General features: G+C 34.8%; 1 protein-coding gene across 7 annotated transcripts in view; it reads left to right on the top strand.

Moving 5' to 3' along the window:
- SLC38A11 (solute carrier family 38 member 11) overlaps positions 1-14116 on the top strand; it is a 56948-nt gene extending 42832 nt beyond the window's left edge. For 6 of the 7 annotated variants that reach the window (XM_023217529.1, XM_023217526.1, XM_023217528.1 and 3 more), the window contains 3 exons: positions 1380-1492; positions 4355-4486; positions 13583-14116. In XM_023217529.1, coding sequence (XP_023073297.1) covers positions 1380-1492; positions 4355-4486; positions 13583-13876 — 539 coding nt within the window. In that variant the 3' untranslated portion in view covers positions 13877-14116. The remainder of the gene's footprint in view (positions 1-1379; positions 1493-4354; positions 4487-13582) is intronic. The other variant, XM_023217524.1, reaches the window with a different exon arrangement.
- Positions 14117-14460: the final 344 nt, after the last annotated feature.

Raw genomic sequence — 14460 nt, 5'->3', positions numbered from 1 at the left:
AATCTTGGGAAGAGGCAAACTATTTAGGATATTCAGCTTTCTAATGAAAAAAAAAAAAAAAACAGTTCAGAGGTATAGTTTTTCTTCTTTTTAAATGGTGTAGTATTGAATGACTTTGACCTAATTTTCAATTAAGTTTAATTTTAAAAAGGGAACCACAATTTTAACATCTAAGCATGTTATATTCAGAAAATAAGCAAGCCTAAATACTCTGTTTCGGCATTAGGCATTGTTTTATTTTTATTTCTTCCATGGACTACTGTACAGTTGTAGGTAATTGTTTTTTGATGACATGACATCTGTGCCCTAGTTAGATCCCTGTATTTCTTCATAGGCAGCTGAGAAATATAGTCTCTAAATAAGAATTTTTTCAAGGTCTATTTAGTCCATCATCTAGTCTGGAATTTATTAAATTTAATGTTCTTTCTGGGACATAGCCATATTTTCACAGTTTTGAATCACTGCATTTACACTTGGGCTCATGAGATGCCATGAAAGGCAATATATGTTTGGAATTTCTTGCTGTGGCCCCAAGGTTTCGATGAAACCCTATAGCATGATACACAGGAAATTCAGCTCCCCAGATGTACTGGTCTACTCTTCCTTTCAGGATTGTTCTTGATCTAAGAATAGCATTTCAAAAGGAAATTTGTTTATTTTAACAAACATTTTTAAAAAATAATGAAGTCACTTACTCACCAGAAACAAAGACCAGAAACCAGTTTACAAAGCCAGGGCCCAAGAATTTAGGGAGTTGATTCTGATGTAAGAAGACAATGGATAAAGTATTTTTCAGAAGTCAGTACAAATTTGCAGCAAATCTACCAAAAACAAATAATAAGAGAAAAACTATCAGTGATGGATTTATCTTCACATGGAGCATGTACTGGTTTAAATCAGTGAAAAACTACATAGTTATTGAATTCAAAAACTTGTATTTAGACCTAGTCATCTATTCTCTTAATTAAATGAAATGAAGTTTATGGAGATTCACTTACAAGTCATGTGTTGCTTAATGACAGGGAAACATTCTGAGAAATGCATTATTAGGTGATTTCCTCATCGTGCAAACATCATACAGTATACTTACGCAAATCTAGATGGTAGCACCTATTACACATCTAGGCTATATGGTATAGCTTATTGCTCCTAGGTTATAAACTTGTACAGCATGTTTCTGTACTGAATTATGTAGGCAACTGTAACAGAATGGAAAGTATTTATGTATCTCAACATGGAAAAAATACAGTAAACATACAGCATTGTAATCATGTATGTGGGCCATTAGGTGATATCTAATATCTAATATTTCATTTATTAGATAGTTATCTCAAACATTTAGTATCTAGTAAATGAACTTATTTTATATTATTATCTAGGAGACTTATTTGAAAATTACTGCAGAAATGATGACCTGGTAACATTCGGAAGATTTTGTTATGGTGTCACTGTCATTTTGACATACCCTATGGAATGCTTTGTGACGAGAGAGGTAAGCACAGTTCCTTCCCAACGCTTTACCCAGGTGATCTCTCTGCCACATTTAATTTAGGAAGATTTATAAATAATACAGTTTGGCAAATTCCCAAGGGCATGACAAATGGTGTAATTCATAAAATTTTCTTTTTTGACTATAAAATGTAGTCATTTATGTAGTTTAAAGATGAATTTATATTCAGATGTTTACAAGACAATTTTTCAAAAGTTGGGTTTGAAAATTAGGTTTGGTGGAGTTGGCTTATATTACCATGAGCACAAATATTTATACAACTGCATTCCAAAGTGACTGCCAACCTTTAGCAACAGCCAAACTAAAGTTGTTGCTTTTAAGGCATTCTTACAAAGAAATTAAGTACCAATGTTTAAAACGTGTTTTACAAAACTGTCTTTTTGATTAGATGTTTTATCAGTCAACATGTATCAAAGGCGCTGTAGAATCTACAGATTCTAACTGGTTTTGTTATTTTTTTAAAAACTAAAATATCTTATATTCCATGGAGAACCAAAGTTCAACTGAAACTTTTAGTTTTACAGATTTATTTTATTTATGTGTTTATACATGTAGATGTATATATTTATAACTATACATAACATAAAATAATAATATAAATAATAACATATATAGGATATTATTTACATATACATATATTGTCAAAGTCAGCTCTAAATTGTGTTATATATTCCACTTGGATTTGTAGAGAAATATTTTCTGAAAGGGAATTCATTATTTGGTGTAAATTAGATAACATGGCCGTCAGGAATCCCTTATGCTGTCAGCTGAAAATCCACTCTACCAGTGAGCAGTAAAACGTGATCTGGCTTCACAGTGGGTCTTTCAGGGACCACACTGAAAAGGGCTCAGATCTAGGATCTGTTTCTAGAGGCTGTTTACACAGTGCACCATGTGAAAGGGTCTAATGAGAGAAGTGAAATATCTACAGAGCTTTAAATACACTAAGTAATCAGCAGGCTTCTTGAGGCAAGCCAGGGCTTACTTTAAGTCAGTCCCAGTGATAAGGAACTGACTGCACGGGGAAACAGAAGAGGGAAATGTTCAGCACTGTGTATGTCCTTTACAACTAGTACTTCTCTCCCTCACACATGTGCAACTCACAGGCCAGTTCTCTACCTTGACTATAAAGGAGAAATAGACTGAACTAATTTTTTTTTTTTAATTTAAGAGCCTTTTGAAACTTTACTAGCTATTGTTAGATTCAGGAAATGGTATTATTTTAGCTTCTGCCCAGTACGTAGGTTCAAATCTGATCTCTAGATCAACAAGTAAGAACAGATGGTGCATTCTCACATGGTTGCTGGTAAACTCCCTACAGATGGGCTGAGTCACTTCACCTGCACAACTTCTGTCTTTAGTACTTGAAACTTGAGTTTGCTTTCCAGCTGCTGTGGCAGGAAGACAGAACTGAATCAAGATCTCTGCCACAGTAGCAAATACTCAGCAGAGGAATGGTGTCTATAACTTTCCCTTCTCTTGCTCTTTATTCTGCATGCATACACATGTACACACACAAATGTACGACTGACAAAAATATACTCAAACTGTTTCAATTCATAAAAGCACTAAAAAGGCTGTCTACCCTTAATAAATATCTCTTACTAGCTGCCTCACTAAGTGATTTTTTCACTCTCACAAGGATATCATAGAGGCATCTGTAAGAACGGATCTTAAATAAGAGAATATTTGGAGAGACATTACAACTTATGTTATTAATCTCACCATTAAGTTATTAGCAAAGTCATGGTGGTATGTGACACGTGGGAGATGTTGCATATCCAGGCAGCACTGCTTAGAGAGATGGCTTCTTTATGATACCTCAGTATCTGAACTTCTGTCATTTCCAACTCTTGTCTCACTGTTCTTTTGCACAGGGTCACTACTTATTCAGACTATCTTCTCTTTATCCTCCGTAGGTATTGTTCCTGTTCTTACCTCTTTGCTCTTTTTCATGCTCTTGTCTCGGCCTGTAATTCTGCTCCAAATCCTGTGCATGTTTCAAGCCCTACCTCAAGCCAAGGTAGGTCAAGCATATTTCAGGGATGCTGTAAAGGAGATTACTCTAAGGAGACAGCTCTAGATACCTAAAGCTCCTTCTAGCCCTAAATTCTCTTTCATCTTTTTTGTCCTGTTATAAATTGATCTCTACTTGCTTTTTTAAGTTTGGTTGTATGCCTCCAAGAATTAATTCCTGAGAATAGGAATCATTTCCCTGACATTTTATCTGTGCAAACCATATCACAGTATGGGACACATTAAGTCGGTAATGTTTTATCGCTTTCCTGATCTGAGTAGTCATGAAAAATGGTGATGAACTCTTTCCCATTTTTGTTGAGGAAAGGCAAGATAAAATAGACTTAAATTGTAACAAATAAGAATTAGTTTATACAGAATTAATTTCCTGTTAGTAAAGGATATTACACATCCAGTATTAATAAGGGAAATGTGACAGCTATTTCTTAGAGGCTCTGCAAATAATCTAAATAGCATGTTTAGTTTGTTTTAGTAGTAACCTGTTGGACTCAAGAAAGAAGAATAAGATAACTTTCCAAAGTCTCTCTTATACTTGAAAGATACATGTATTGAAACATCGGTATGCCACACTATAGGTCTGTAATATAATCCACTGACTATTAGTTCAACAAAGAATACTTGTTATTGATATGTGTGTCTATATGTAAGTACTTTGGAAAAGATAGAACATTTCTAGTGACTTGAGATTTGATTAATAGCCTTGTTGGTAGTATTTTATACATTCCTAAAGACCATTGTGAAATACTCCCTCTACAAATCCTGCATGCCTTTAAAAGTCCCTCTCAAAATAATCTGTTTATTCGGCAGGTAATTGCCAATGTGCTTTTTGGTGGGAATCTTTCGTCGGTTTTCCACATTGTTGTAACAGTGATGGTCATCACTGTAGCCACGCTTGTGTCATTGCTGATTGACTGCCTTGGGATAGTTTTAGAACTCAATGTGAGTACATTCAAAGATTTACCCCTTCACTCTAAAATTCTCTGTAAAAGACAATGATTACATTTAACATAAGATTTATTTTCCTTAACAAAAGCATCACTTTTGAAGTGGAATGAAAATATGTTTGTAATAGTAAATATTTTCAATGATGATTCTGTGCACTTTATGGAACTATATAGTTTTAAAGCAGTGGTTGTTTAGAGACCTATGAGGTTATCACAACTGGGTAGGCAGTGCTATTGGCCTCGAGGGGGCAGAGGCCAGGGATATACATCCCACAATGTGCAGGCCTCTCACAGCAAAGAATTATCTGATCCAAAATGTCAATAGTGCTGAGGTTGAGAAACCCGGGTTTAGAGTTTATCTTTTGTATATCTCATTTACTACAACACATAAATGTTACTAAAAATAGCTATAAATTAAGGGGATATGGACTTTTCTTTGCTGAAAAATAATATATCTAGTGAAATTTATGAAAAATATGAAAGGATTCAAGTTATATCCATTCACTTGCTATGACACAATTTCTTTTTCTTTAAATATTTTTCTCTCTCCAGACCTTTCTTTTATAGTCTGCACTGCCATCATCCAAATAGAAGTCCTCATAATATCACAGTTGAATTAATCCCAGCTCTGTTTCAACTATCATATATTTAAGTTCTGCTTTCAGTTTATCGGCATTTTCCTACCAGAGCAAGTATAAATTCTGTTGCTTCTACAATCTTGTCTTCTATGTAAAACTATTTCCCATTTACTTCCCAAAAATCTATGCTCAGCTCTAGTCAGTCTTAATTTTTGGCCTGTGAATAAGCCATATCAATTCTTTCCATTATTCTTTGTCTTATCTGCTTTTTATTTCCCATAACAATTATTTTTCTTTCATTTCTGTCTACATTTTACAAAGACTTTAAGATCCGGTGCAACTTTTTTTTTTTTTTTTTTTTTTTTTTTTGCGACGGAGTCTCGCTCTGTTGCCCAGGCTGGAGTGCTGTGGCTGGATCTCAGCTCACTGCAAGCTCCGCCTTCCGGGTTTAGGCCATTCTCCTGCCTCAGCCTCCGGAGTAACTGGGACTACAGGCGCCCACCACCTCGCCCGGCTAGTTTTTTTGTATTTTTTTGTAGAGATGGGGTTTCACCGTATTAGCCAGGATGGTCTCGATCTCCTGACCTCATGATCCGCCGTCTCGGCCTCCCAAAGTGCTGGGATTACAAGCTTGAGCCACCGCGCCCAGCCAGATCCTGTGCAACTTCTAATTCCTTTATTCACTGATCAAGTATTTATTAATTACTATGTGCCACACAATAGAATATAAGGATGAATGTGATAAGAAAGGATCTATGCATTCTCACAAATAAACATAAAAGTTCAACTGCAATATAGGTGATGAAGACAGAGGAGGCTGGGAACGGTGGCTCACACTGTAATCTCAGCATTTTTGGAGGCCAAGGTGGATGGATTGCTTGAGCCCAAGAGCTGGAGACCAGCCTGGGCAACATAGTGAAACCCCGTCTCTACAAAAAATTAGCTGTGTTTGGTGGCACGTGCCTATAGTCCCAGCTACTTGAGAGGCTGAGGTGAGAGGATTGCTTGAGCCCAGGAGGTAGAGGTTTCAGTGAGCTGCAATGGCAACACTGCACTTCAGCCTGGGCAACAGAGTGAGACCCTGTCTCATAAAAAATAAAAAAAAAAGAAGAAGAAGAAGAAGACAGAGGGAAGTGAATGGATTCCCGAAACACATTTTTGAGAAAATATTGGCACAATTTGGTGACACAGTTTCCATTGGGAACTCTGGAGCAGAATGACATCTTGGTTTTATTTTGTGGAACTAGAATAATTATACCTTTTGCTAAGATAGGAATGGAAGTTGTTCTACCACTACAAAGTGGCTAATCTTCTCAATCCTTACAGAATTTCTCGTCAGAATCACCCACCGGTTAGCATTTATTGGTCATGCACTACAGGGAGGGCAAACCCGTACAGATGGGATCCCAAGTCATCATTTACTCATTTCATTGAGAATTGAGGCATAGGTGAAGGTGTTATTGTCAATGCCCAAGTTACTATGTCATCCAGATGCCATTTTGATTTGAAATTCCATACAAAGGCAGGAAGGAATCAGTCAGGGACCCTACTGGGGACTTTCTTGTAAATGGAAAGTGAGGAGTAAGCAGTTTCCAAAACCTCAGGAGACTGGTAATTATCTATTCTACCAACAGTGGAAGGAAAGCTCATAGGAAAGTAAGCAAGTGTCAAAGGTAACTTTTACCTTCTTCCCAATTTTGCATAGGCCAAAGGCTAGATCTTTAGATGTTTTTAAAACCTGATTATATAGACATACATTAAAAATTAGAATGCCAAATTGTCTGTTATGACCTGATAGCCCAAGACAATTACACTAGTTTTAAAGCACTTTGTAAGAATTAATAAACTGTAGGATCTCCATTCTCAGACCACCTGAGAATAAGTGTTTTCCACATCAGTATGTCTTTTGGTGTGCATAAGAACATATTCACATCTTTACTCAACTCTTTTTTGTGTAGATACTTACAATGTCTAATAGAGACAAATCAAGCGTCATGTTTGTTAGTAACTAATACATGCTGGATCATGCAACACTTTAGAAATAACTTAAAGCATGCTGTGCTCCACTTCATAATAATAATGTGGACAGGGTGCAGTGACTCACGCCTGTAATCCTAGCACTTTGAGAAGCTGAGGCAGGTGGATCACCTGAGGTCAGGAGTTCAAGACCTGCCTGGTCAACATGGTGAAATCCTGTCTCTACTAAAAAATAAAAAATAAATAAATAAATAAATAAAAAATTAGCTGGGTGTGGTGGCACATGCCGGTAGTCCCAGCCACTTGGGAGGCTGAGACAGGAGAATTGCTTGAACCCAGGAGGCAGAGGTTGCGGTGAGCCAAGATTGCGCCACTGCACTCCAGCCTGGGCAACAGAGCAATACTCCATCTTAAAAAATAAAAAATGAATAATAATAATAATGTGAGCTACCATGTATTGAGTACTTACTCTGTACCAGGTGCTTTGCAGTATCATCTCCTTTTATCTACATTAAGTTGACAGATGAAGAAATTAAGGCACTGCATGATTAAATAGTCTGAGGTCATACTAGTTAAAAGTAAAAAAATTCAGATTTGAACACAGGCATTTGGACCCTAAAGCTCACATTTTAAACCATTACACTACTCTGAGAGTTCCTAAGCGTAAGATTTTAAATTGTGTAAGATTCTTTTTTCATGAGCTTCACAGATGAGATGAATCAGGTCTTGCAAAGTAAGGAAATGCTACTATTTAGTATCACCAAATAATATAGAATAAAATGAATTGAGATAATATTAGTTATTAAATTAAAAAAATAGAACTTTGCTTTCCTTTTTTTTCTTGTTTGCATGGCAGTAGACAACAATGAAATATTTTTCCAAAGCAAACACACACTAAGTTTTAAAGGTTTCATTTTAGAAGCAAATCAAATAAATATAAGCACTCTTCTTGGTAACAAGAATCCAGCATCTTAGCACTAATGTTGCTATTGGAGAAAAGAGGCATCTGCAGTAATTGGGCCCTATGGGTTTCTACTTGCAGCAGTACAAAGAGAGAAAATGAAGCAGCTGGTGCCTGTGGCCAGCATAACCAGCTCAACAAGCCTTATGTGTGGTTTACAGTGGAAGGAAGAAAGCAAGCCAAATGCCAGCAAGGGCCCAGATAGAGATCTACAGTCTTTGGGGTGAGCAAGCCATAGTCCCAATTGCCAAAGACTTCCTGAGCAAGAGCGAGTTTCTTTTTGAAGTATTGGCGTGAATTTCATGAGTGTAGATTGATTATGAAGTAGAAATTTAAAAGATGTATAAGCATTACTTCATTTAGTTTCCAGCTTCCTTGCATCATTTGAGAAATTTCTATTCAGGTAGGAACATTCAGACACTTTTTCAATCTGTACTGGCAATAAAAATTTTCAATAGCTTCTGTCCTTTCTCTCCAGCAAACTGCAAAATGCCCTGGCATCCATAGTGTTGTTATCAATTAATAAGTATAGTCCCACCTTTATAAATTAGACTATATTTTATTGTCTTTTTAATAAGCAGTTATGATTTTACATCCTGTCAAGCAATTTCAAAAATTATTCCAAAGCCAGTGGTGTATCCCTAAGCAAGTCTAATTAAATAGAGCAAATAATCTGGACTAGTTCGTAGGGAATAGATCAGATGCAACCACACTATCATTTTACTGCTGATCTTGACTTCTAGCAACAACCTTTAGTAAGACTGAGTTTTTAAATATCAAGAAAGTAGCTGGTATCTAAACAAGATACTCAACTGAAATCCTTCTAGTAGAAATATGAGCTATATAATCTTTCCTCTAATTGCTACTTTCTCAACACTTAAGAATTATAACAAACAGAACACCCATTGCTTCGCACTGCCCAGCAAATTAAGTTTGGAAGAGTACCAAACGGGTGACTGATGACAGCTTCTTAGCAGAAGCTGGGGGCAGTTTTCATTCTGATAGTACTTTCACAATCTACAGTTCCAGATGAATTAGCCACATGTTTGTGCCTACAAAGAGGAGACTACAACACACACACACACACACACATATATACAGACACACACACACACACATATTTGTATTTGAATTACTTTTTGTTGTTTTCATAAATTGTTATTTTAAAGAAATCAGAGGGTAACACTTTTTGTTGTAAATACAGACCAAGTGTTACAGTATCTTTCATAACTTAAAAAGCACTGTTAATTCCAAATATTATGATAGAATCTATGGAATCCATAATACATTTCATTCTAGTCATATAACAACTATTTGTTTATTTTTTGTGTACCTTTGTAGATATTAATTTGTATTCAGGTGCTATGAATGGCAAAAGTATATATTTCCATATATTCTAAATTAGAACATGATTTTGGTATTTTTTAGTATTTTCTCATTCTTATGTCTCTTACTTTGGGAATATTTTCCATGCAGTGTGGTCCCTACTACTCTTTCTCTGGATACTTTTGTTTTTGTAAAAATTCAAAAAGTTGTATAATTGGGATCATAGTCATAATATTTCTGGTATGGAGAGATTGATTTGTATAAAACACACAGCAATTTTATTAACTGGTGTGAGAATATAGTTATTTTAAAGCTATTTTTAAGGTACAATTTAAAATTTTACATCATCCAACTTCAAATTCACTTTCCTGTTATTTTCCCTGGAAAAAATTTACCAAAATAATGTGTCCAAAAGCTTTTAAACCATAGATGATAGTTGCATAGGGTTTCATTATACTATTTCTTTCTACTTTTGTATATGCTTACAAATTAACTTTTAAATTTAGAAAAGCATAGTTTATGAAAACTTGCATTTAGTTGTAAAGTAATATCACATTTCTTATTGATTTTATATATTAAAAACTTACATTTTATTATTTCAGAGAACAACCTTTGTGAAATGTCATATTAAGGGAATGAAAACTAAAAACCACATTATCACATGGGTGCGGTGGCTCACACCTGTAATCCCAGCACTTTGGGAGGCTAAGACAAGAGGATCACTTGAGTTCAGGAGTTCGAGACAAGCTAGGGCAACATAGTGAGACCTCGTCTTTGCAAAAAAATTAGCCAGGCATGGTAGCATGCGCCTGTGGTCTCAGCAACTCAGGATGCTGAGGTGGGAGGATTGCTTGAGCTTGGGAAGTCAAGGCTGAACTGTGATCATGCACTCTAGCCTAGGCAACAGAGTGAGACCCTGTCTCAAAAAATAAAAATTAAAAATTAAAAAAAAAAAAAAAAAGAGAGAGAGAAAACAAAAATCACGTGATTATCTCAACTGATGCAGGAAAAGAATTTGACAAAGTTTAGCATCATTTCTTGATGGAAACTCTTTTAGCAGTTTAGAGAAAGAAAAGTCCTCAACATGATAAAGGCTATTTATGAAAAACCCACAGCTGACATCATAATTAATAGGGAACAACTGAAGGCTTTTCTACTAAGACCCAGTAAAAGGTAAGGATACCCACTCTCACCACTTCTCTTCAACATAGTACTGGAAGTACTAGCAAGAGCAATCAGACAAGAAAAAGAAATAAAAGGCTTCCAAATTGGAAAAGAAGTAAAATTATTTCTATTTGCAGATGACATAATCCTATATGTAGAAAATCCCAAAGGTTCCAAAAATAGCGTTAGAACTGATAAATTAATTCAGTAAAGTTGCAGGATACAAAACCAACATACAAAAATCAGTAGCATTTTATACACAAATAATAACCTGGCTGAAAAAGAAATCAAGAAAACAATGTCATTTATGATAGTATCAAAAAATATTCTGGAATAAATCTAACCAAAGAGGTGAAAAATTTGTATACTGAAAACTATAAAATCTTGATGAAGGAAATTGGAAAAGACACAAATAAATGGAATATATAAATAAATGGAAAAATATCCTGTGAATGGAATTAATATTGTTAAAATGGCCATACTACCCAAAACAATATACAAATTCAACATAATTCCTATCAAAATTCTAATGGCATTCTTCACAGAAATAGAAAAAACAATCTGTATTGAAAGGAAAAATAAAGTTGAAGGCATCACACTTTCTGATTTCAAATGATATTACAAAGCTGCAGTAATCAAAACAGTATGGTATTGGCATAAAAACACAAATATAGACTGATGAAACATAAAAGAGAGCCAAGAAATAAATCCAAACATATAAGGTCAACTAATTTTCTACAAGGGCACCAAGAGGACACAATGGGGAAAGGATAGTCTTCAATAATGATGCTGGGAAAAATGGATTCCCAAATATAAAAGAGTGAAATCGGACCCTGATCTTACACTATACACAAAAATCAATTCAAAATGGATAAGATACCTTAATGTAAGGCCTGAAACTATAAAATTCCTAGAAGAGAACATAGGGTAAAATCTCCTTGATATTAGCCTTGGAAATGATTTTTTTGAATATCACACTAAAAGCTCAGACTATAAAACCAAAAGTAAATAAATAGGACTACATCAAACTAAAAGGCCTCTGCAGTGAAACAACAGCAACAACAAATGAAAAGACAACATACAGATTGGGAAAAAAATATTTGCAAATCATCTAACTGATAAAGGGTTACTATTAAAAAGTTACAAATAATTCTAATAACTCCATAGCAGAAAAATGATTAACTGGATTAAAAAATGGGCAAAGGACCTTAGCAGATATTTCTCCAAAGAAGACATGGAAATGGCCAACAGGTATATGAAAAAGTGCTCAACATCATTAATCATCAGGAAAACGCAAATTAAAACCACTAGATGATATCACTTCATAACCTTTAGGATGGCTATAATCAAAAAGAACAGAAATAACAAATGTTGACAGAAGTGTGGAGAAAAGTGTGCTGGTGGGAATGTACATTGGAATATTCAATATGGGAAACAGAATGGAGGTTCCTAAAGAAATTAAAAATAGAACCACCATATGACCCAGGAATCTCTATTATGGGTATATACTCAAAAAAAAATGAAATCACCACCTCATAAAGATATCTATACTCCCACATTCATTGAAGCATTATTCACAATAGTGAAGAGATGGAAACAACTTCAGTGTTCATTGATGTATCAATGGATACAGAGAATGTCATATAGATCTGTCTATAACATGAAATATTATTCAGCCTTGAAAAAGGAGATCCTGCCATTAGCCACAGCATGGATAGACCTGAAGAACGTTAAGTGAAATAAGCTGGACACATAAAGCAAAATATTACATGATCTCTCTTATGTATGGAATACTTTTTTAAGTATCTAATATATAGAGTTAGAGATAAAAGAATAAAACCGTGATTACTAGGGGCAGGAAACAAAAGGAGGAAATGTAGAGAGGTAGGTCAAAGAATTCAAAGTAGCAGATATGTAGGATTAACAAGTCTACAGATTTAATGTACAATATGAGGGCTGTAATTTATAAAATTGTATTATATTTGGGACTTTTGTTAAATAAGTAGATATTAGCTGCTCTCATCACCAAAGAAATAATTATGTGATATGATAGATATGTTAGTTCAATACAATAACCATTTTACTCTCTGTATGTATTCTATGACATCATGTTATAAACCTCAAATATACACAATAGAATTTATTTTTAAAAAACATGTTTTATGGTTTAAGAGAATATTGGTCATAAAATTTTAATGTATGTTACATTGTTAAATATACTATAATTAAAATTTAACATAATTAGAAAAACATATTATCTAAAATGTATTAAATGTTAACATTTATATTATTTGCTAAGTTTCTATTGCGAATTAGGCCTACTCAGGGGGAAAGTCTCTTCCTTTGACATCAATAGCTGTTGGTATTTTTTATAATAAACAATTCTACCACTCATTATTTTAAATCTGACATTCCTCCTTAGGTTGGGTTTATTCCTAGCTAATGCAGGCAAGGGTGAATGAGTTATAGTCATTTAGCTCTGCTGTCAACTTTCTCAGTAATTAATGTGCTTAGTTTTATTTGAAAGAGCATTTAGAAATGCTATTTCACATTAAATGCCTTAGGGTTATGGTTTTTCTTTCTCACACAGATAGGCACAATTTCCATACAAGCTCAGGTAAAGAAGAAAGACATCGTGGCCCCTATACGATTTCCCAAAATTTCCCTCTTATACACAAATGACAAATAGACCATTCATGTTTGAAGGCCATAGTGGATACACAGTAGTTTTAATGAAGAATGTAAGGAAATATGAAGAACTGAAAATACAGGAAATTTCAAGAGTGCCAGAAGTCAGTCCTATTATCTGCTTTATTTTCTATATTATTTTCTGATAATATTTTCTTAAGTCTGATAAGTTGTTGTACTATTTCATTATTTTCATTTGTAAATATGCCAGTGGAAAAGGCAACGCCTATTTCTAAGTCTTTCTTAGAATTATTTTTCCTCCCTTTGTTTGATTCATCTGAACCTATCACATGTTTAACATGTGCATGAAAGACACATTTTGTAAATGCTTTTCAAAGCTGTCCGAAGAATGTTTCCATCTAGTCACATTATCTTGTTTCTTGTTTTCAACATGCAGGGTGTGCTCTGTGCAACTCCCCTCATTTTTATCATTCCATCAGCCTGTTATCTGAAACTGTCTGAAGAACCAAGGACACACTCCGATAAGATTATGTCTTATGTCATGCTTCCCATTGGTGCTGCGGTGATGGTTTTTGGATTCGTCATGGCTATTACAAATCCTCAAGACTGCACCCACGGGCAGGAAATGTTCTACTGCTTTCCTGACAATTTCTCGCTCACAAATACCTCAGAGTCTCATATTCAGCAGACAACACAACTTTCTATTGTGAATATTAGTATCTTGCAATGAGTTGACTGCTTAAAAAAAATGTATGTTTTCATAGACTTTAAAACACATAACATTTACATGTTTTAGTCTGTATTTATATTATATAAAATTATTATTTTGGCATTTTTCAAGACTTGGCTTTCATGACTCTTTAGTGCAATATCAAAGATAAAGAAAAGAAAAATTGAATGTATTTCACCTTTAACTGGAACAAAATTAGTGTTTTGTTCTAATGACTGAACTACACTAATGCTGATTGAAGAAGGAAGAGTGAAGCCTTTAGCATTTTCTGCCATCCCCCTTTTATTTAATATGCAAACCAGTATATTGTGTTCCAAAATAAGTAGGCAATTGTGGGTTGGAATTTTGTGTAGATGTCTTTTGGTCGGGGGCGGGGGGCATTTTATTTGTCCTTAAAAATCTGTGGAACTGAAGAGAAGGGAAACCCAAAGCTATTGAAAAGAAGACATATCCCAAGAGCAAAGAGATCTCCATTATCATTTCAGCAGCATCCCTTATTTAAAGGGAAGTGGATCCCTGGAGAAATGAGCACAGACCTCTCCTTGTGAGGAAGCCTGAATCATAAACTGGCTGTGAGGAGCAAG

The sequence above is a fragment of the Piliocolobus tephrosceles genome, chromosome 11 (genome assembly GCF_002776525.5).
Source record: "Piliocolobus tephrosceles isolate RC106 chromosome 11, ASM277652v3, whole genome shotgun sequence".
NCBI classification, from domain to species: Eukaryota; Metazoa; Chordata; class Mammalia; order Primates; family Cercopithecidae; genus Piliocolobus; species Piliocolobus tephrosceles.
This window is presented reverse-complemented; position numbering and strand designations above follow the sequence as displayed.